The sequence below is a fragment of the Phascolarctos cinereus genome, unplaced genomic scaffold (assembly GCF_003287225.1).
Source record: "Phascolarctos cinereus isolate Bilbo 61053 unplaced genomic scaffold, phaCin_HiC Scaffold_4;HRSCAF=312, whole genome shotgun sequence".
NCBI lineage: Eukaryota > Metazoa > Chordata > Mammalia > Diprotodontia > Phascolarctidae > Phascolarctos > Phascolarctos cinereus.
In genome coordinates, this window is record NW_027555847.1 from 655107613 (window position 1) to 655129824 (window position 22212).

General features: G+C 52.8%; 1 protein-coding gene across 1 annotated transcript; it reads left to right on the forward strand.

The window, feature by feature from the left end:
• The first annotated feature begins 181 nt into the window (after window positions 1-181).
• EPPK1 (epiplakin 1) lies at window positions 182-19465 on the forward strand. The gene is given in 21 exon segments (XM_020995343.2): window positions 182-302; window positions 5537-5581; window positions 6677-9672; window positions 9675-11264; window positions 11267-11563; window positions 11566-15553; window positions 15555-15712; window positions 15715-16159; window positions 16161-17029; window positions 17032-17134; window positions 17136-17209; window positions 17212-17400; window positions 17403-17589; window positions 17591-17667; window positions 17670-17702; window positions 17705-17923; window positions 17926-18018; window positions 18021-18086; window positions 18089-18166; window positions 18169-18264; window positions 18267-19465. Coding segments are annotated over 19 exon segments (12069 nt in total). The 5' UTR covers window positions 182-302; window positions 5537-5581; window positions 6677-6716; the 3' UTR covers window positions 18818-19465.
• The last annotated feature ends 2747 nt before the right edge of the window (window positions 19466-22212 follow it).

The following is a 22212-nucleotide window of genomic DNA, read 5'->3' on the forward strand; positions in this document are numbered from 1 at the left end:
CCGCTTTCTCACCTCATTCCCATACTAAGCCTCCCGCCCCCAGCCCCTCAACCCTCCCCCCTGTACACCTCTCTTGTACCTGGGAACCCCCAAGCCTAGAAGGGGCGCGGGGCTGGGGAGGGTGGAGAGCGAAGGGCTGGTCAGGGGGAGGAGCCTCCAGCTCTCCGGCCTCTTTAGGGGTGGGAAGGGCTGAAAGGTGCTGGGAGGTGCCAGGTTTAAATGTGAGGAGGTGGGAAGTGAAGCTGGTCGGGACCAGAGAGGCTGGAGGAGCTGACACTCATCAAGTCCAGAGAAGTCTACAGGTATGCGCTAAGGGTGTCAGGAGGGCAGGGAACTTAGGCTTCATAATATGGGGTCATGTCAGAGGGAGGGTTCCTTAGCTAAGAAATGTTGTGGGGCTCCGGCTTTTGAGTTCTGGTATTGAAGAGAGAGTTAAGGGGAATCAAGTGTCTTGGGCTGAAGTAACTGGGAGTTATGAAGTGAAGTACCCAGATTCCTGAGCTGAAGAATGAGGGCTTTGCAGGGACGGGGACAATACTCCTGGACTAAGAAATGGGGGCTTGATTGGAAACTACATAGGGGATTCCCCCGGGAACCTAGCCTCCTAGTTATAGGAATGGGAAATTACCGGCGGAATGAAGCTAGGAGTTAGAGTCCCCTACAAGTGTCTGAGACCTGTGACTTGGGGCACCTAAAGCTTTTCCGCATCCCTTTGCCCTCAACAGGTACTGAACAAGAAAGGAAGTGAAAGTGAATCTCTCGTGGAGCCTGGTCTGGGCCCCCAGCAGTCCTCGGAACATATTCTCAAGCCTGTGAAATTTGGATAGGGAGGGGGTTGGTTCAAGTGGGTCTAGGACCTCTGAGACCTTACCCAGAGGAGAAGCATGACTGGTTTGGGGGAACCTGAAAGATAACTGGCCAGTGGGGAACGTGTTCAAGAAATGGTGGGAGTGTGTCCCAGGATTGAGGGGCTTGTTTCCCAAGGAACAAGTTCTAGGAATAAGGAGATTGTGCCCTGGAAATGAGGGTAATGTACGCTGGGAATCTCAGAGGTGAATTCATGCATCTGCTCCTCCTTTCCAGGAGTGAATCAGAATTCTAGAATCTCATTCCCAGGATATAGCATATCCTTCATAAAAATGAAGGGACTGAAAGGGACCTCAGAGGTCAGCTAGTCTAATCTGACCTAGTGCAAAGAATTATGGGTTTCTGTCACTAGACACTTGTGCGCTCTGAACCTCAGTTTTCTTATCTGTAAAACAAGGATAATAACCTGCCTCAAGGGGAGTTGTGAGTAAAGTACTTTGTAAAGCCTTGTAAGTGCTCTAAATGACCAAGCAGTGATTATTATCTCCAACTACAGAGACTGGGTAGGGGGATCTGTGTGGATTTGATCTCAGAGGGCCTGGTGACTTAACTACTCATGTCACCTTGTATAAGTCATTTCCTTTCTCCTAGCCTGTGTCCTTATCTGTAAAATGAGAACATTGGCCATAATGATCTCTCAGGTTCCTTCCAATTCCAATTCTATTCATTGTTTCTTTGAGAACTTTTCAGTGATAGGGAGTTGACTCCTTATTGAGGAAGCCCATTTCATTGTTGGGTAGCTCTACTGGTTAGGAAGTTCATCTTCATATTTTTGTGGAACCTACCTCCTGCCTATGAGTAACTCTTTCATGAGTGACTGTCCAGAGAAATAGAAGCAGGTGTCCTATGAATTTGGGAATATGATAAAAATGGCTTGGATATCAGGGATCTGGACACCCCCCACCCAGGCTGGGTCCAAGGACCAGGTCCCTCATGGGTACCAGGTTCTGCATCCTTTTGAATGGTCCTCCTGGAATGATGATAACCCATCCTCCCTTCTCATTCTTCTCATCAGTTGTCCTTCCCAGGTCCAGTCCAGAAATCTGGAGAGATAGGGAGAGGGTAGGTATGGGTGGTGAGGTGTCTTTGGACTCAAGTTGTTTGTGTGTTTGGGGGCAGGTAGGGGAATCCCTGGGTCTTGGTGTGACATTTCTGTCTCTGTGTAGGGGGATCCCTGTCTAGCCTGGGAAGCATGTATATGGGCATCCCTGGGCCAACCCCGGGTGTGACTTTTGTGTCTGTGTCTAGGGGTATTTCAGCCTGGCCTGGGAGATATGGGGAGGGGTGGTCCCTGGTCTTAGCCTAGATGTATCTGTGTATGTCTGTGGGGGGAGGGGTATGGTGCTTTGAGTGGGGGTCCTACAAATCCAGTTTCTCTTAATGATTTCATAGGAGTTGGGGGTGGGGAGAGGTGTTGGTAGTCTCCCTCCTTGCGCCCAGATGGTTTCTGTCGAGTAAGTAGGGCTGGCCTCTCTAAGCTAAAAAGACCACGTCCTGAAAGGAAAGCAGAGAGAAGGAGAGGGAATCAGCTCCATGCAGAGACCTGTATTGGGAATCAGGAGACCTGTAGATCTTCCAGCTCTGGCCCAACTCACTGGGCAATTTCTTCCCTTCTTGGGGTCTCCCATTTCTCCTCTAGAAAATGAAGGGGCTAAACTCAAGTCTCCAACATGCCTTTCAATTCCCACATTCACCAAGTCTGAAGAATTGCAAGGCATTAAAGGAGGCTTCAGCGCATCCTACCCCTGGATGCAAGCACAGCCCTGAGATCCTCTTCCTAGGGTAGTTGTGTGGAGTTAGAGTCAAGGAAGCCCCTGCCAATGTGTTCCCATTGTTTTCTGGGGCAAGAGAATGCTTAGCACTCAAATGGGGGCCAGCCTGTAGGGGGAAGGTGGACAAGGGATGTTCCCTGGTTCCTTCCTCAGGTGCCTCCTTTCTGACATAGATGATCAGAGGATTGGAGGAAAGAGAGAGCTTACAGCACACTCATTTTATAGATGAGCAAACTGAGGCTCAGAGGGAGTGAGGCAGAAGCTCAGAGTAGGAAGGTACTTCAGAGAATCCACATTTGAAATTTCAAACCCACACTTGAAAAAGAGTCCTCTCTACCTACCTAAAAAGTCTTCCAGTCTTTCTTTGGAGACCTCAAGTGAAGGATGGGAACCCACCACCTTTCAAGGAAATAAGCTTTTGTCATTAGGAATTTTTTTTTCTGACACTGAATCAAAATGAACTTCTCTACAATTCATCCCTGTTCCTTCCCCCATTCCTCCTAGTTCCCATAGGTCCCTTGATGCCAGTATGGCAACTCCAGGGGCCGTGTATTGTATGTGGAGTTTTGGAGCTTCCAGAGTGTTAGAGGAGGTGCTGATCCCCTAACTAATTTGAGGGGGGGATATAGGAGGAGACTTACCCAACTGTCTCCTCTCCCTCCCCTCTCAGAGCCCCACCTATTCCAGGTAAATCTATCTGCCCATTGGTCTCTGACCATCATTGTAGTGCCAGGGGCTGAAGAAGGGCACTGTTTTTCTTCAGTTTCCCGCCCAAACTCTGGGCTCCCTGCCCATGGCCACCTCAATACTAGGCAAAGGTCATGGGGAGGGGGAATTGACTTAGCCTGAAACAGGGACCTTTCCCTGCCATGACCACAGACAGCAATGGGCTACTACAGCTGGACTTGGAGAGGCTAGGAAGAGGAAGGGGTAGCTACTGTGACTCTGCTGGGTCCTGGGTGCTAGGTCCTAGCCTGATCCCTCAACTTCCCTAGGCTACCTTTTCTGTAGCCCTCCTCTTCTCCTTTCCCTTTTCTCTTCCTCTTCTCTCTCCTCCCTTGGGTCCTATCCTTAAAGGTTTTGGGGGGGAGGGGGGAGTTGAATGAAGGGAAAGTAGAAGAGAATCTCCATCTTCCTACCCTTCCTACCCTCCCTTCTCTGTCCCCCTTTCCCTAGATGCCCAGCCTAGCCCAACCCAGCCCAACCTAGCATCAGAAAGTCAGACATCAGACATACCTGTGTGCAAAGACTGAAAGCGTAAAGGCACTGACAGATTGGTATGGGGAGTTTCCAGCCCCTACTTTGACTGCTGCTGAATCACCCTGCACCCTCACGCCTAGCACCACCCACCCATCCATAAGGAGGAAGGGAGGTCTCTCCTTTTGAGTCTGGGCCTCTATGGTCTGTGAGGGGCATCCTTGAGCAGCACTGCTCCGGGGCTTGTGGGCTAAGGGCTGCTTCCTCTGGTACTATGAAACTTCATGACAAACCCCCTCTGGAAAACCACCATCAAAGTGCCTCTCCTGATCCTCTCTCCCTCACCACCCAAGCTCTCCTCAGCTGCCTGCAGTCTGGCTCTGCTCCTGTCACTCTCCAGAAACTGCTCTGTCCAAGGTCACCAACTATTTCCCAATTGCCAAATCCAGTAGCCTCTTCTCAGTTCTCAGCCTTAACCAGTCAGCATCACATCCCTCTCCCCTCCCCCCTTTCGGGAAACTCTTCCTTTGGCTTCAGAGACACTGCTTCCTCCTCATTTTCCTATCTCTGTCTGTGCTATCTCCTCTTCATGCTTTTCTCCCTTCTCCTGTCTCCTAAATACAGGTATTCCTAGCTGCATATGCTTTTAGAGCATGGGCTTAGAAGGTATTACTATATAAAAATGTGCAATGTATTATCTAGGCCAACCTGTACATAGCAAGGAATCTCCTCTACAATATTTGCAAGAAGGAGTCATTTAGCCTGGGCTGGAAGACCTCCAGTGATGGGGAGTTCCCTACCTACTGAGGCGATCCGTTCAATTATTGGGCAGGAAGGTTTATGTTGAATCAATATTTCCCCATCCATAGTTTCTAACCATCACCCCAAATTCTACCCCCCTGGGACCAAGCAGAACAAATCTAATTCCATTTCTGAAGACAAGGTATCATGTCATAGATAGGATCATATGAATATAGAGGTGGAAAGAGCCCCAGAGATAATGTCACACTGCCCCAGGCTTCTCTTCTTTAAGCAAAATATCCCTAGTTCCTTCCAATGATCCATTTGCATTATGGTCCCAAGTCTCCACTTTCCCTTGGTGAATCTTATCCACTTCCACACCTTTACCCTTATCTCTTCAGATGACTCATGCCTCTCTAGTACTGCTTAGAATGCCTTGTCTACTATTCCTTCCTGGTGAAATTCTTCCTGGCATTTAAAGTCCAGTTCAAGTATCACCTCCTCCATAGGGAAGGAAGAAGGGAGGGAATAAGGAAGAGAAGGAAGGAAGTAACAGAGGGAGGGAGGAAGGAAGGAACAGAGGGAAGGAAGGAGGAAGAGAAGGAAGGAAGAAAGGAAGAAAGGAGGGAGGGAAGGAGGAAGAGAAGGAGGGAGAGAAGGAAAGAGGGAGGGAAGAAAGGAAGGAGGGAAGCGGGGGAGAGAGGGAAGGAGAGAGGGAAGGAAAAAGAAAGAGAAAAATGAAAAAAGATTTTATGTTTTAGCCTAAACTCCTTTTCCCCTCTTAATCCCAACCTAAGCCTAAATTCCTATTCTCCATTCACAAGTAATAATGATGATGAGAATGATAATAATAATGATAGATAACATTTATATAGTGCTTGCTATGTGCCAGGCACTGTGCTAAATACTTTATTATCTCATTTGATTCTCACAACAGTTCTATTATCTTCATTTTACAGTTGAGAAAACTAAGGAAAACAGAAGTCAAGTGCCACGTCCAGCTGGTAAGTGTCTGAGGCAAGATTTGAATTCAGGTTTTTCTGACTGTAGGCCCAGCTCTATCTACTGTGCCACCTTAGCTGCTGCTAACTGGTTTAGACCCCATTTTCCAGTGAAATCCCAACCCACCTGCTAATATCCAGCCTTACCTCACATCTCAATGTCTAGTCCCCATTTTTTCCCCACATCTCAGACTCCAGGCACATTGGCTCCCTAGTGGAACCAAGGGATAAAGCTAGGATGGGGTCACTTTGTGGATTGTTGTGACCATCCTGCCTCTGCCCCCTCCTAAGCTCCAGCCTCATCTCTTCTTTGCCCTATTCAATGAATTCTTAGAGCACATCTGGAAGGGGGCAACCAGAATAAGAATAGACACCAGACCATACCAATTAATCAGTCTATCAACATGCATTTATTAAGCACCTATTATATGCCAGGCACTGTGCTAAGTACTGAGGATACTCAGAGAAAGGCAGAAAACGGTCCTGTGCTCAGGGAGTTCCCATACTAATGAAGGAGACAACATATACACAAAGTAGTCCGTATAAGAGACATACAGAGTAGAGGGAAGGTAGTTTTAGAGGGGAAAGCACCAGCAGCCAGGCAGTTAGGAGAAAAGGGGATACTTAGACCATAGAACAGAAGCCTCAGAGGGTACATGAGAAATGGCTTCAAGGACTGTCCTGTGCAAAAGGGATTGTCCTTGTTCTGCCAGGCCCCGGGGGTCAAAAGTAGGAGCAATGGGGAGAAACTGCAAGAAGGCATATTTTGACTCCATATAAAGAAAAACTTTCCCAACAATCACTGCTGTTCAAAAGCAATGAGCTGGAGGGAGGCCACCAGGCAGAGGCAGGGTGACCAAGAGTCAGAGATGTTGAAGAAGGGATTTCTGTTCAGAGAGGGGGCAGACTAGGGGCCCTCTCATCCCTCCCAACTCTGAGACTTTGTGAGATTCTATAATTCCTACAGGAACCTCTGTTGGTCCCTTTCCCTTCCTCTAATGACCAAAGGAAGCTGTTTGGGCAGGGCTTCTCTGCAGGGCCACGTGGTGGCGGCACCTCAAGTCATAAGACCTTTTCTCTGCTTCTCCACCTTTCTAGGAAGTGAGCACTGCTTGAGAGAAGTCTGCAGCACGTGGACATGGACGTGGGACGTGTCTCGACTGCCACCAGCACTATGAATGGAGACTCGGCCATTTTGGTCAATGGCACTGGAACACTTCAAGGCCCCAAGGCCTTGAAGACCATGCCTAAGTCTGTCTCTTCTGAACCCAGGATGGAATTTCCTATGACTTCCCATAATGGGGAGACCTATCCCCAGCAGAGAGGTCCCATTGCTGGGGTGTACTTGGAGGCCTCAGCCCAGCCCCTGAGCCTCTACGAAGCCACACAGCAGAGCCTTCTCCCAGCCAAGCTGGGACTGGCTCTTCTTGAAGCTCAGGCAGCCACTGGGGGCCTCATTGACCCCACTCAAGGTCAGCTGCTCCCTGTGGCTGAGGCTGTGAGACAGGGGCTGGTAGGCCTGGAGCTGAAAGAGAAGCTGCTCACAGCTGAGCAAGCCCTCACTGGCTACCCCGACCCCTATGGTCCAGGGAAGCTGCCCCTCTTCCAGGCTCTCCACAAGGAAGTTGTGGCCAGGAGTTCAGGCCTGAGTTGGCTGGAAGCCCAGCTGGCCACAGGGGGCATAATAGACCCTGCTCAGGGAGGTCGTGTCCCACTGGAACTTGCCTACCAGAGGGGCCTCCTGGATGAGGAGACAGGCCGCAGCTTGTCTGACCCCACAGCTGATGGAGCCCGGGCCTTCTCTGACCCCAACACTCAGGAGCCACTCACCTACCAAGAGCTTAGGAGCAGGTGTGTGCTGAACCCTGCCACAGGGCTGGCCCTGCTCTCGCTCAAGATCACCTTCCCGGCCCTGGGAGGGATGGTGAGCAGCGAACAGCTTCTGGAGGCTGGCATCCTGTCCAGGGAGGTGTTTGAGGACTTGAGGGAGGGGAGGCTACTTGTGCCTGAGGTGAGGGCCCGGGAAGAAGTGCAGCGTTACTTGGAGGGAATGGGCAGTGTGGTTGGGGTCCTCTTGCTGTCCACAGGCCAGAAGAGGAGTGTCTACCAGGCCCTGATGGAGCACCTCCTTCCCCTGGGCACTGCCCTTGCCCTCCTCCAGGCTCAGGCTGCTACCCATTCCCTCATGGACCCTGCCAGTGAAAAGAAGATGGGGCTGGATGAAGCTGTTAGAGCTGGACTCGTGGGGCCTGAGTTCCGGGAGAAACTCTTGGTAGCAGAGCGGGCAGTGACTGGGTACCCAGATCCCTTCAGCAGGGGCCTCATCCCCCTCTTTCAAGCCATGAGAAAGGGGCTGGTCCAGAAGGAGCTGGCATTACGGCTTCTAGAGGCCCAGCTGGCCACGGGGGGCATCGTTGATCCTGTTAGGAAACACCGGCTGCCACTGGAGACTGCGTTTCAATGGGATTGTTTAGATAAGGAGACATTTGCCAGTCTCTCCCAACCTACTGGCTTCTTTGACCCCAACACCCAGGAGAACCTCACCTATGAGCAGCTGTTAGTCCGCTGTGTCACTGATCCAGAGACTGGCTCCCTCCTCCTGCCCCTCATGGGGGGAGATCATAGAGGGCATCCAGAAGGACGCCGGTTCATTGACCATGCCACCCAGGAGGGCCTGAGGAAGGCTACAGTGGTTGCTACGTCAGGGAAGCTCAAAGGACAAAGGGTGTCTCTCTGGAAGCTGCTCTTCTCAGACGTCATCCCAGCAGAGCAGAGAGCTGCCCTGGCCCATCAGTACCAGGAGGGAACACTCTCAACAGAGATGCTGGCATCTCAGCTCAGCGCCACCATCGACCAGGCTGCTGCCGCTTCCCGGGTCACCTTCAAAGGCCTGAGGGATCGCGTGACACCGAGGGAGCTTCTTAAGTCAGAGATCATCAGTCAGGAGCTGTATGAGAAGCTGGAGCAGGGACAAACAACAGCACAGGACGTGGGGGGCCTTGACTCCGTCAGGAAGTACCTGCAAGGGACGGGATGCATCAGTGGCCTGCTCCTGCCCGACTCCCAGGAGAAGATCAGTATCTACGAGGCCAGGAGGAAGGGCTACCTGAGACCGGGGACATCCCTCATTCTTTTGGAGGCCCAGGCAGCCACAGGTTTTGTTATTGACCCTAAGGAGAACAAGAGATACTCTGTGGAGGATGCCCTCCGGGCCAATGTCATCGGACCTGATGTTTATGAAAAGCTACTGTCAGCTGAGAGAGCAGTGACGGGTTACGTGGACCCATATACAGGAGACAGGCTCTCCTTGTTCCAGGCCATGAACAAAGATCTCATTATTAGGGACCATGGCATCCGCTTGCTGGAGGCCCAGATTGCCACAGGTGGTATCATCGACCCTGTGCACAGCCACCGGCTCCCTGTGGAGGTGGCTTACAAGCGTGGCTACTTTGACCGGACGATGAACCTGATCTTATCTGACCCCTCAGATGACACCAAAGGCTTCTTTGACCCCAATACGCATGAGAATCTCACCTACCTGCAGCTGTTGGAAAAGTGTGTGACAGAGCCGGCCACTGGTCTTTGCCTCCTGCCACTCAATAGCCGGAAGCCCCAGCTGGTGAATGAAGCCACCCGCCAGGCTTTCCGGAACTCGCTTCTGCTGGTGAAGTACGGCAGGTTCAAAGGTCAAAGGGTCTCCGCATGGGACCTGATCAACTCTGAGTACTTCAGGGAGGGACAGAGGAGGGAGATTCTGACCCACTACAGGCTGCAGAAGGTAACCCTGGAGCAGATTGTGCGGAGATTAGAGGAAGAGATGAAAAAGTGGGCAGGCATCACCCTGCCCACTCTCCGGGGTTGTGTCACTGCTTACCAGCTCCTGGAGTCTCACATCATTGACCGTGACCTCCTAGAGAAGGTACTGGAAGGGAGGGTGAGCACTGAGGAGCTCTTGAAGGTGGAGTCAGTCCACAGGTACCTCCTTGGCTTGGGTACCATTGGGGGAGTCCTCCTGCAGCCTTCTAACCAGAGGCTCAGTCTCTATGAAGCCATGAAACAGAAACTGTTGGGACCTGGAGTGGCTCTTCCTCTCCTCAAGCCCAGGCTGCAACTGGCTCCATCATCGACCCTGTGACCCACGAGAAGCTGTCTGTGGACGATGCTGTGCGAAAGGGATTGGTGGGGCCAGAGCTCCATGAGAAGCTACATTATGCTGAGGAGGCAGTGACAGGCTTCACCGATCCCTTCACAGGCAAGAAGGTTTCCCTTTTCCAGGCCATGAAGAAAGGTCTGGTCCCTTCTCAGCAGGCCGTGCAGCTCCTAGAGGCCCAGGTAGCTACTGGGGGCATCATTGACCCCAACAGCCACCACCATGTCCCCATGGAAGTGGCCGCCCAGAGGGGTTACATTGATGAGGAGATGGAGAGGACGCTTTCTGGAGCCTCCCCTGCCACCATCCAAACGTTCTCTACAGTGGATGGGAGTGAGAGCCTCAGCTATGCCCAACTCATGGAGAGTTGTCAACAGGATGCAGCTTCTGGCTGTCATCTGCTGCCTCTGCTCCAAACAGCAGCTCCCATCCCCACAGATGAACAAATTCAACAGATCTTCCAGGGCACACTGGTGACTGAGAAGGATATCTCCCTCTGGGACTTGCTCTGCTCTGGGCACTTCACTGAGGATCACAGGGCAGCCTTCTTGGAAGACTTCCGGCTGGGGAGGATGACGGTCCAGGAAATCGTAGCTGCCGCTCTGAAGCAAGTAAGAGAGGCTGAGCTGCAGGCGCAGACCCACATCATGCTACCAGGCCTACGGGGGGATGTCCCTGCTGTCTGGCTGCTGGACACGGGAATAATTGACCTGGAGACACTGGAGGGACTGGTTCGAGGGACACAGTCACCAAGCGAGGTTGCCGAGAGACCAGAGGTGAAACGCTACTTACAGGGGACAGGGTGCATTGCTGGGGTCCAGGTGGAAGGATCCGAGGCCAAGATGGGCATCTACGAGGCCACGAAGAGCAACTTGCTTCCCTCTGGCCTGGGGCTGAGGCTACTGGAGGCCCAGCTGGCTGCAGGCTCACTTGTCGACCCACAGAACAACAAGAAGCTGTCTGTGGAAGAAGCGGTCAAGACTGGGGTGATTGGGGGAGAGCTGAGTGAGCGGCTTACTCAAGTAGAGCGAGCAGCAACTGGCTATAGCGATCCCTACACAGGCAGCACCATCTCTGTTTGGCAGGCCATGGGCAAGGGGCTCATTGACCAGAGCGAGGGCTTGCTCCTTCTGCAAGTGCAACTGGCTACAGGGGGCATTGTAGACCCTCTCCACCACCTGCACCTACCCCTGCCAACTGCCTGTAGGCTTGGCTTCTTAGATGAGGAGACAGGTCAGGCTCTAGCCAAGACCACCGGAGATAAGAAATTTTTCTTTGACCCTAACACCCGTGATAAGGTGACATATCAAGAGTTAAAGGACAGGTGCATCTTGGACTCTGAGACGAGCCTATGGCTGCTACCTCTTTCCCAGAGGGTGGCATTGGATGTAGATGACCACACCATCATGGCTCTGAAAGCCATGACAGTCCCTGTCAAGGTGGGGAGGTTCAAAGGCCAAAGTGTGTCACTATGGGACCTACTCCACTCCGAGTATGTCAGTGCTGACAAGCAGAAGGAGTTGGTAGACCTGGGTCGCTCGGAAGAGCTGCAGCTCTACACCAGGTGGTCACAGATGTCACTGTCCTCATTGAGAAGACAGAGCAGAAGGCCAAGCAGATCACGTTCCCCGGCCTCAGGAAGCAGGTGTCAGCCAATGACCTGTTCAGATCCCAGCTGATCGATAAGAAAACACTGGATGATCTGAACCAGGGGAAAAAAACAGTGCATGAAGTGACTGAGATGGAGGGTGTGAAGCAGTTTTTGAAGGGGAGCAACTTCATAGCTGGAGTCCTCATCCAGGGCACAAAGGAGAGGCTGAGCATCTATGATGCCATGCGAGGCACATACTGAGGCCTGGCACAGCCCTGGTGTTGCTAGAGGCCCAGGCTGCCACTGGTTTCATCATCGACCCTGTCCAGAACAAGAAGATGTCTGTAGAGCAAGCATTATCAGCTGGGCTAATCGGAAGGGAAGTATATGAGAAACTTCTGAGTGCTGAGAAGGCAGTGACTGGGTATGTGGAGCCCTACACCAATAAACAAATTTCCCTCTTTGAAGCTATGAATAAGGGACTCATCTTAAAGTCCCACGCCATCCGCCTTTTAGAGGCCCAGATTGCTACAGGTGGTATCATCGACCCCGTGCACAGCCACCGCGTGCCCGTGGATGTGGCCTACCAGCGTGGCTACTTTGATGAGGAGATGAACCAGATCCTGTCTGACCCCTCGGATGACACCAAGGGCTTCTTTGACCCCAACACCCATGAGAACCTCACCTACCTGCAGTTATTGGAGAGGTGTATTCAAGAGTCAGAAACTGGGCTCTATATGTTGCAGATAGTACAGAAAGGAGAGAGGTACATTTATATAGATGAGGCCACAGAACAGCTGCTGCGATCCAGAACCACCAAAGTGCCCACTGGAAAGTTTGTCAACCAGACTGTTTCCATCTGGGACTTGCTTTCATCACAGTATTTCACGCAGCAGAAAAAGAGAGATCTACTCAGACAGTTCAAATCAAAGACTCTGCATCTGGAGCAACTCTTGGAAATTATCATGAATACAATTGAGGAAAGTGAAACACAGAACCAAGCAATTAAGGTGAAAGGAATCCGTGGGGATGTGACAGCAGCTGAGCTGTTCAACTCTGGGATCATTGATGGGAAAATCCTTGCTGGACTTCCAAAGGGAAAAAAAGCAGCAGAAAAACTTAGCCAAGTAGAAATAGTGAAAAGATACATGGAAGGGACAGGCTGCATTGCTGGGGTGCTGATGCCATCGACAAAGGAGAAAATAAGTATCTATGAGGCTATGAAGAGAGAAGTGATGCCCAGGCCAATTGGGATTCAGCTTCTACAGGCTCAGGCTGCCACGGGCTTCATCATCAACCCTCTACAGAACCAGAGACTGTCTGTGAAGGAAGCTGTGGTTGCAGGCCTACTAGGTGAGGAGGTACAGGAAGACCTCCAGGATGCAGAGAAGGCGGTCACTGGCTATCATGACCCAGACACAGGGGAACGGATCTCCCTTTACAAGGCCATGAAGAAAGCTATAGTAGAAAAAGAGGCAGCTATGAGGATGCTGGAAGCACAAGTGGGCACAGGGGGAGTAATTGACCCAAAACACGGCTACCGTCTCCCCACAGACGTGGCCTATGAGCGTGGGTGCTTGGACCCTGAAACATACACCTTACTGTCAAACAGGAAGCATGGAAGCAAAAGGTTCCAGGATCCTAATACACATGAAAAGGTGAATTATGCAGAACTCCATTCAAGGTGCATAAAGGACCAAAGAACAGGACTGGCTCTGCTTCCCATAGTAAAGGATGAAAAGAATTACAAGCACATTGAAGAAGTCACCGAGAAGGCACTGAAGGCAGAAATGGTAATAGTGGAAAAGGGGAAGTATAAGGGCAGAAAGATGTCAGTGTGGGACCTGCTTTGCTCAGAATATGTCACAGAAGAAAAGAAACAAGAATTAGTGAACAGGTACAGGCAGGAAACATCAAAGGCATTAGAAAATATTGTGAAAATAATATGGGAATTAATTGAAGAAAAAGAAAAAAACAGAAAGGAGGTATGGTTCAAAGGACTGAGAAAACAAGTAACAGCTTCTGAACTTTTCAAAGCAGATATCATTAATAAACATATGTTGGAAGAATTGGAGAAAGGACAAAAAAGAGTAACAGACATCGCTGGAAAAGAAAGAGTGAAAAAGTACCTGGAGGGGACCAGCTGCATCGCGGGCGTCCTGGTGCCCTCCAAGGCGGACCCGGCCAAGCAGGAGAAGATGAGCATCTACCAGGCCATGTGGAAGGGCATCCTGAGGCCCGGCACGGCGCTGGTGCTGCTGGAGGCCCAGGCCGCCACGGGCTTCGTCATCGACCCGCTGCGCAACCAGAAGCTGTCCGTGGACGAGGCCGTGGCCGCAGGCGTGGTGGGCGGGGAGATCCAGGAGAAGCTGCTGTCCGCGGAGAAGGCCGTCACCGGCTACACGGACCCCTACACAGGAGAGCAGATCTCCCTCTTCCAGGCCATGAAGAGGGACCTCATCGTCAAGGAGCACGGCGTGAGGCTGCTGGAGGCCCAGATCGCCACGGGCGGGGTCATCGACCCCGTGCACAGCCACCGCGTGCCGGTGGAGGTGGCCTACCAGCGCGGCTACTTTGACGAGGAGATGAACCAGATCCTGTCTGACCCCTCGGACGACACCAAGGGCTTCTTTGACCCCAACACCCACGAGAACCTCACCTACATGCAGCTGCTGCGCAGGTGCGTCCGCGACCCCGACACCGGCCTCTACATGTTGCAGCTGGCGGACACGGGCTCCGCCGTGTCCCAGCTGAGCGAGCAGATGCGCCGCGCCCTGCAGGCCGCCTCGCTCACCGTCCACGGGGGCCTGTTCCGGGGCCAGACCGTGTCTGTGTGGGAGCTCCTGTTCTGCAGGGACGTGCCCGAGAGCAAGAGGCAGGCGCTGCTGAGGAAGTACCGGGCGGGCACCCTGTCCATGGAGGAGCTCACCAGCACCCTCACCAGCCTGGTGATGGAGGCCGGGGACCAGCGTGACGCCCGCACGCTCAGCTCAGGGCAGCGCACCTCCTCCCGGGAAGGCCTGCGCCCCCGCGGCAGGCTGCAGGCCGCCACCATGGAGGTGGAGGTCGGCCACTTGAGGGGGCGGAAGGTCCCCGTCTGGGACGTGCTGGTGTCCACCTACGTCACCGAGGTCACCCGGGAGGACCTCCTGACCCAGTACGACTCGGGGGCCCTGCCCCTGCCCGCTCTGATGCGCAGGCTCACCACCATCATCGAAGAGGCGGAAGGGGTGCCGCAGGAGAGAGAAGCCCGTCCAGATGGGGGCGGGCGGTCTGGGGGAGGCCCCAGCAGCGGCGGCGGCCTGCAGGAAGCCCTGGCGGGCCCAGGCGGGGCGGATGTGGACGCGGAGGACGCCCGCCGCCGCGAGGAAGCTCTCGGGGCCCTGAGGACCACCGCGATGGAGGTGAAGGTCGGACAGTTCAAGGGGCAGAAGGTGCCCGTGCGGGACGTGCTCTTCTCCACCTACCTGACCGAGGCCAGGAGGGAGGAGCTCATGGCGCAGCACGCCTCTGGCGCCCTGACCCTGCAGGCCCTCATCGCCACCCTCACCACCATCATCGAGGAGACGGAGGAGAAGCTGAGCAAGGTGTCTTTCAGGGGCCTGAGGAGGCAGGTGTCGGCCTCTGAGCTGCGCACCTCCAACATCCTGGGCCCGGACACGCTGCGGGAGCTGGCCCAGGGCACCAAGAGCCTGCAGGAGGTCACGGAGATGGACTCAGTCAAGAGGTACCTGGAGGGGACCAGCTGCATCGCGGGCGTCCTGGTGCCCTCCAAGGCGGACCCGGCCAAGCAGGAGAAGATGAGCATCTACCAGGCCATGTGGAAGGGCATCCTGAGGCCCGGCACGGCGCTGGTGCTGCTGGAGGCCCAGGCCGCCACGGGCTTCGTCATCGACCCGCTGCGCAACCAGAAGCTGTCCGTGGACGAGGCCGTGGCCGCAGGCGTGGTGGGCGGGGAGATCCAGGAGAAGCTGCTGTCCGCGGAGAAGGCCGTCACCGGCTACACGGACCCCTACACAGGAGAGCAGATCTCCCTCTTCCAGGCCATGAAGAGGGACCTCATCGTCAAGGAGCACGGCGTGAGGCTGCTGGAGGCCCAGATCGCCACGGGCGGGGTCATCGACCCCGTGCACAGCCACCGCGTGCCGGTGGAGGTGGCCTACCAGCGCGGCTACTTTGACGAGGAGATGAACCAGATCCTGTCTGACCCCTCGGACGACACCAAGGCTTCTTTGACCCAACACCCACGAGAACCTCACCTACATGCAGCTGCTGCGCAGGTGCGTCCGCGACCCCGACACCGGCCTCTACATGTTGCAGCTGGCGGACACGGGCTCCGCCGTGTCCCAGCTGAGCGAGCAGATGCGCCGCGCCCTGCAGGCCGCCTCGCTCACCGTCCACGGGGCCTGTTCCGGGGCCAGACCGTGTCTGTGTGGGAGCTCCTGTTCTGCAGGGACGTGCCCGAGAGCAAGAGGCAGGCGCTGCTGAGGAAGTACCGGGCGGGCACCCTGTCCATGGAGGAGCTCACCAGCACCCTCACCAGCCTGGTGATGGAGGCCGGGGACCAGCGTGACGCCCGCACGCTCAGCTCAGGGCAGCGCACCTCCTCCCGGGAAGGCCTGCGCCCCCGCGGCAGGCTGCAGGCCGCCACCATGGAGGTGGAGGTCGGCCACTTGAGGGGGCGGAAGGTCCCCGTCTGGGACGTGCTGGTGTCCACCTACGTCACCGAGGTCACCCGGGAGGACCTCCTGACCCAGTACGACTCGGGGGCCCTGCCCCTGCCCGCTCTGATGCGCAGGCTCACCACCATCATCGAAGAGGCGGAAGGGTGCCGCAGGAGAGAGAAGCCCGTCCAGATGGGGCGGGCGGTCTGGGGGAGGCCCCAGCAGCGGCGGCGGCCTGCAGGAAGCCCTGGCGGGCCCAGGCGGGGCGGATGTGGACGCGGAGGACGCCCGCCGCCGCGAGGAAGCTCTCGGGGCCCTGAGGACCACCGCGATGGAGGTGAAGGTCGGACAGTTCAAGGGGCAGAAGGTGCCCGTGCGGGACGTGCTCTTCTCCACCTACCTGACCGAGGCCAGGAGGGAGGAGCTCATGGCGCAGCACGCCTCTGGCGCCCTGACCCTGCAGGCCCTCATCGCCACCCTCACCACCATCATCGAGGAGACGGAGGAGAAGCTGAGCAAGGTGTCTTTCCGGGGCCTGAGGAGGCAGGTGTCGGCCTCTGAGCTGCGCACCTCCAACATCCTGGGCCCGGACACGCTGCGGGAGCTGGCCCAGGGCACCAAGAGCCTGCAGGAGGTCACGGAGATGGACTCAGTCAAGAGGTACCTGGAGGGGACCAGCTGCATCGCGGGCGTCCTGGTGCCCTCCAAGGCGGACCCGGCCAAGCAGGAGAAGATGAGCATCTACCAGGCCATGTGGAAGGGCATCCTGAGGCCCGGCACGGCGCTGGTGCTGCTGGAGGCCCAGGCCGCCACGGGCTTCGTCATCGACCCGCTGCGCAACCAGAAGCTGTCCGTGGACGAGGCCGTGGCCGCAGGCGTGGTGGGCGGGGAGATCCAGGAGAAGCTGCTGTCCCGCGGAGAAGGCCGTCACCGGCTACACGGACCCTACACAGGAGAGCAGATCTCCCTCTTCCAGGCCATGAAGAGGGACCTCATCGTCAAGGACCACGGGCTGAGGCTGCTGGAGGCCCAGATCGCCACGGGCGGGTCATCGACCCCGTGCACAGCCACCGCGTGCCGGTGGAGGTGGCCTACCAGCGCGGCACTTTGACAGGAGATGAACAGATCCTGTCTGACCCCTCGGACGACACAAGGCTTCTTTGACCCCAACACCCACGAGAACCTCACCTACATGCAGCTGCTGCGCAGGTGCGTCCGCGACCCCGACACGGCCTCTACATGTTGCAGCTGGCGGACACGGGCTCCGCCGTTCCAGCTGAGCGAGCAGATGCGCCGCGCCCTGCAGGCCGCCTCGCTCACCCACGGGGGCCTGTTCCGGGCCAGACCGTGTCTGTGTGGGAGCTCCTGTTCTGCAGGGACGTGCCCGAGAGCAAGAGGCAGGCGCTGCTGAGGAAGTACGGGCGGGCACCCTGTCCATGGAGGAGCTCACCAGCACCCTCACCAGCCTGTGATGGAGGCCGGGGACCAGCGTGACGCCCGCACGCTCAGCTCAGCAGCGCACCTCCTCCCGGGAAGGCCTGCGCCCCCGCGGCAGGCTGCAGGCCGCCACCATGGAGGTGGAGGTCGGCCACTTGAGGGGCGGAAGGCCCCGTCTGGGACGTGCTGGTGTCCACCTACGTCACCGAGGTCAACCCGGAGGACCTCCTGACCCAGTACGACTCGGGGCCCTGCCCCTGCCCGCTCTGATGCGCAGGCTCACCACATCATCGAAGAGGCGGAAGGGGTGCCGCAGGAGAGAGAAGCCCGTCCGATGGGGGCGGGCGGTCTGGGGGAGGCCCCAGCAGCGGCGGCGGCCTGCAGGAAGCCCTGGCGGGCCCAGGCGGGGCGGATGTGGACGCGGAGGACGCCCGCGCGCGAGGAAGCTCTCGGGGCCCTGAGGACCACCGCGATGGAGGTGAAGGTCGGACAGTTCAAGGGGCAGAAGTGCCCGTGCGGGACGTGCTCTTCTCCACCTACCTGACCGAGGCCAGGAGGGAGGAGCTCATGGCGCAGCACGCCTCTGGCGCCCTGACCCTGCAGGCCTCATCGCCACCCTCACCACCATCATCGAGGAGACGGAGGAGAAGCTGAGCAAGGTGTCTTTCCGGGCCTGAGGAGGCAGGTGTCGGCCTCTGAGCTGCGCACCTCCAACATCCTGGGCCCGGACACGCTGCGGGAGCTGGCCCAGGCACCAAGAGCCTGCAGGAGGTCACGGAGATGGACTCAGTCAAGAGGTACCTGGAGGGGACCAGCTGCATCGCGGGCGTCCTGGTGCCCTCCAAGGCGGACCCGGCCAAGCAGAGAAGATGAGCATCTACCAGGCCATGTGGAAGGGCATCCTGAGGCCCGGCACGGCGCTGGTGCTGCTGGAGGCCCAGGCCGCCACGGGCTTCGTCATCGACCCGCTGCGCAACCAGAAGCTGTCCGTGGACGAGGCCGTGGCCGCAGGCGTGGTGGGCGGGGAGATCCAGGAGAAGCTGCTGTCCGCGGAGAAGGCCGTCACCGGCTACACGGACCCCTACACAGGAGAGCAGATCTCCTCTTCCAGGCATGAAGAGGGACCTCATCGTCAAGGACACGGCGTGAGGCTGCTGGAGGCCCAGATCGCCACGGGCGGGGTCATCGACCCCGTACACAGCCACCGCGTGCCGGTGGAGGTGGCCTACCAGCGCGGCTACTTTGACGAGGAGATGAACCAGATCCTGTCTGACCCCTCGGACGACACCAAGGGCTTCTTTGACCCCAACACCCACGAGAACCTCACCTACATGCAGCTCCTTCAGAGGTGTACCCTGGATCCTGATAGTGGCCTTTTTTTTCTTTCACTTAAATAATATTCACTGTTTCTTATTTTATTGATTTCACTTTTCATCCTTTAATGCCAAAATTGTCCCCATTTTTGTGTTTTTCTGTCTTTTTTCATTTTCATTTTTTTTTTCTATTTGTACCTCAATTTGTATGAAGTATTTCATCTTCTCTACACCAGTTATTTTTTTTTCTTGATTAATATACTGAAAGACCTGCCATGTCCCATTTTGTATTTTGCTTCCTCTTCACTTTCATTTTTATTTAAAGAACTTTTACATGATGCTTTGTTTTATCATCACACCATGGTCCGTATTTCTAAAATTGCATTCATTTATATGCTTTGGTTTGATGCTCCCCTTTATACATATCTTTCCCTTTTTCCAAAACGGAGAGAATGAGTAGGTGCTAATCGTTTTCTTCCGTTTTCAGCTCTTTTCATTTTAATGTTGTCTGTTCCATGTTTTGTTACGGCCCAGAATTAAACAATTATTCCTTTTTTATTTCCTAAGCCTGCTATCATGCAAATGTCACATTTTGTTTGCTTTTCTTACACCTGCCAAAAAAATCCAGTTCTCTCTGCTGTTAGGAGAAGAATAGTATAAGGAGATAGAAGTCATGATTCCATTTTTGTTTCACTTCCCTTTTTTAGCTATTAAAATTTGAATTTTTCCCTACCAAGTGTGATGATTTTCATCATTTAGTTCTTACAGATGATGTCCGATTCCTTTGAAAATATTTAGGAATATCAATAGGGTGTGCCTTCATTATAAAATTTGGTGAACTTTGTTCCTGTCTGTTCTTGTTGGATACAGTAATGAATCTTAGGAGTGGCATATTTCAGTTGAATTGATATGTTTTCCAAAGAATATTGGGCTGTTACACCTCATGGGAAATAATAATGGCTTTGAATATAATTGTATGTCAATTTCTATGGAATCAGAGATGGAATCCTAGACTTTTCTCTAAGGGCTTGGAATGAAAAAGTCAGAAACAATAGTGACAATAATGTATATCTCTGTAGTCTTCATGTTTTCCTTTGACTAGAATCCTGTACTCAGATGTCTCATTTTGGTGTGAATGTGAGTGATCATAGTCAACTGGAACTCCGGGGGATTTGTTGGTTTCTCTACCACTGAGCCTCAAAAGCTCTTGAAGTTGGTAGCTTTTATAGTATGCCACCACTCATGTCAGCAGGATGAAAGACAATTCTTGTCCAAAAATTACATATCTGATATCAAACTTACCGAGATTTAGGGAAGCATTTGGCTGGCTGTTGGTCTCAGAAAAATGAAGGAACAGAAAACTACTGATTTAATACCTGGACTCCTCCATGTGCAGGGTTCTTCCAGATCTGAATGGTCTCTATCCTCAGGCCAGCTATTGGTTCCTTAAGCTGGAATGCAATGCAATGAAAAATTATAGCCAGGTGGTCAGGCTTTTTGGCTCTTTCTTATATTGGGGGAAAAAAAAAAAGAAATTCAGTTCTTCCCTTGGTCTATGATGTTATTAGTTTTCTCCTTCCAGAATATATATCTTCTTTTTTTTTTTGCATGGGGCAATTGAGGTTAAGTGACTTGCCCAGAGTCACACAGCCAGTAAGTGTTATGTGTCTGAGGTCAGATTTGAACTCAGGTCCTCCTGACTCTGGGGCCAGTGCTCTATCCACTGCACCATATAGCTGCCCCCAGAATCTTTATTTTGTGGTGCTCATGGGAGTTTAGGCCAGTGTTAAAAATTTCATTTCAGACATTCTTTATTTTCATAATCCTTATACCTTTGCTAGTGAAAAAGATACCTTATCTGCCCACTGGCCCAGGAGAACAGGAAGAACTCTTCAACAAGATGTCTTATTTAATGACTCAGTTTTTGTTGATATTAATGACAGGCAGAGACTGGCCTTAGGAATTCAAAGTTAGTACAGTAAAGCACTTTAGCTCTTTGAGAAAATCATGTAGAAATGCACGTATAAACAGATAGATATAACATAGATAGACAGATGTTTCACTATTCTAACATAAAGTTTCCTAAGATATAATTAATAAAGTATATATGTATACAAAGGTACATATAAAAAAATCATTCATATAGAACCTAGCTGCTAGTCTATCTCCTTTTACTTATTACTAATAAGACATGTTTCTAGGAATGAGGACTTTGCAAATAACTCTTGTGAAATTTAGCTTAATTTCATTTGACAACAACAACAAAAAGAAAGAACGATGAGATACACTTATCAAAAAACCAAGTAAGCACAGAGAATTCTTAGGTTCTAATGCAGGGTGTAGCATGCTTCCCAAAGCAAAATGATTTTTTCTCTTTTCATTACTTACTATCTGTGGATTGGGGAAGAGGAGCAATTGTCATCTTAAAACATTTATATATATGCATACCTACACACATATGTAGAAAGAAGAAGCAAGAGGGAGAAAGGCATTAGTATTACTTATAGACATTAGGACAGTGCAACTATGCATTTTTGCTTGTTAATCAGTATTTCTCTTTGGTTCCTGTGGTGAGGGAGTAATCTGTTTCCCTTTCAAGTAATTGTCTTAGAAGGAAGAAAGGCACCTGAGAATCACTATTCTCAATTTATTTTATTTGAAGTGAGAAAAAAAATAACTGAAAGCCCTTCTCTCAAATGGTTGTTTCAGAGCAAAAACTGAGATTTTAATAGAGAGGAAAATGTTAGGAAGTACATTCTTTTTGTGCGTTATGTGTGTGTGTGTGTGTTTATTTTTTATTAATTTATTTTGATTTATCAACAGTCATTTCCATAAGCTTTTGAGTTTTAAACTTTTCTCCCCCTCCATGCCCACGACGGCACGCAATCTGATATAGGCTATACGTATATATTCCTATTAAACATATTTTCACATTAGTCATGTTGTAAGGAAGAATTAGAACCAATAGGAGGAACCACAAGAAAGAGGACACAAAACAAAACAAGTTAAAAAAAAAAGAGCAAATAGTATGCTTCAATCTGCATTCAAACTTCATAGTTCTTTCTTTGGATGTGGATAGCATTTTCCATCATGAGACCTTTGGAGGTGTCTTAGATCCTTACATTGGTGAGAAGGGTTAAATCTATCAAAGTCAGTCATCAAACAACAAGGCTGTTACTGTGTACAACATTCTCCTGGCTCTCCTCACTTCACTCAGCATCATTCCATACAAGTCTTTCCAGGTTTCTCTTAAGTCTGCCTGCTCATCATTTCTTACAGCACAATAGTATTCCATTACATTCATATACCACAACTTATTTGGCCTTTCCAAAATTGATGGGCATCCCCTCAATTTCCAGTTCTTTGCCACCACAAAAAGAGCTGCTATGAATATTTTTGTACATGTGAGTCCTTTTCCCATTTGTATGATCTCTTTGGGATACAGCCCTAGAAGAGCTATTGCTGGGTCAAACATAGTC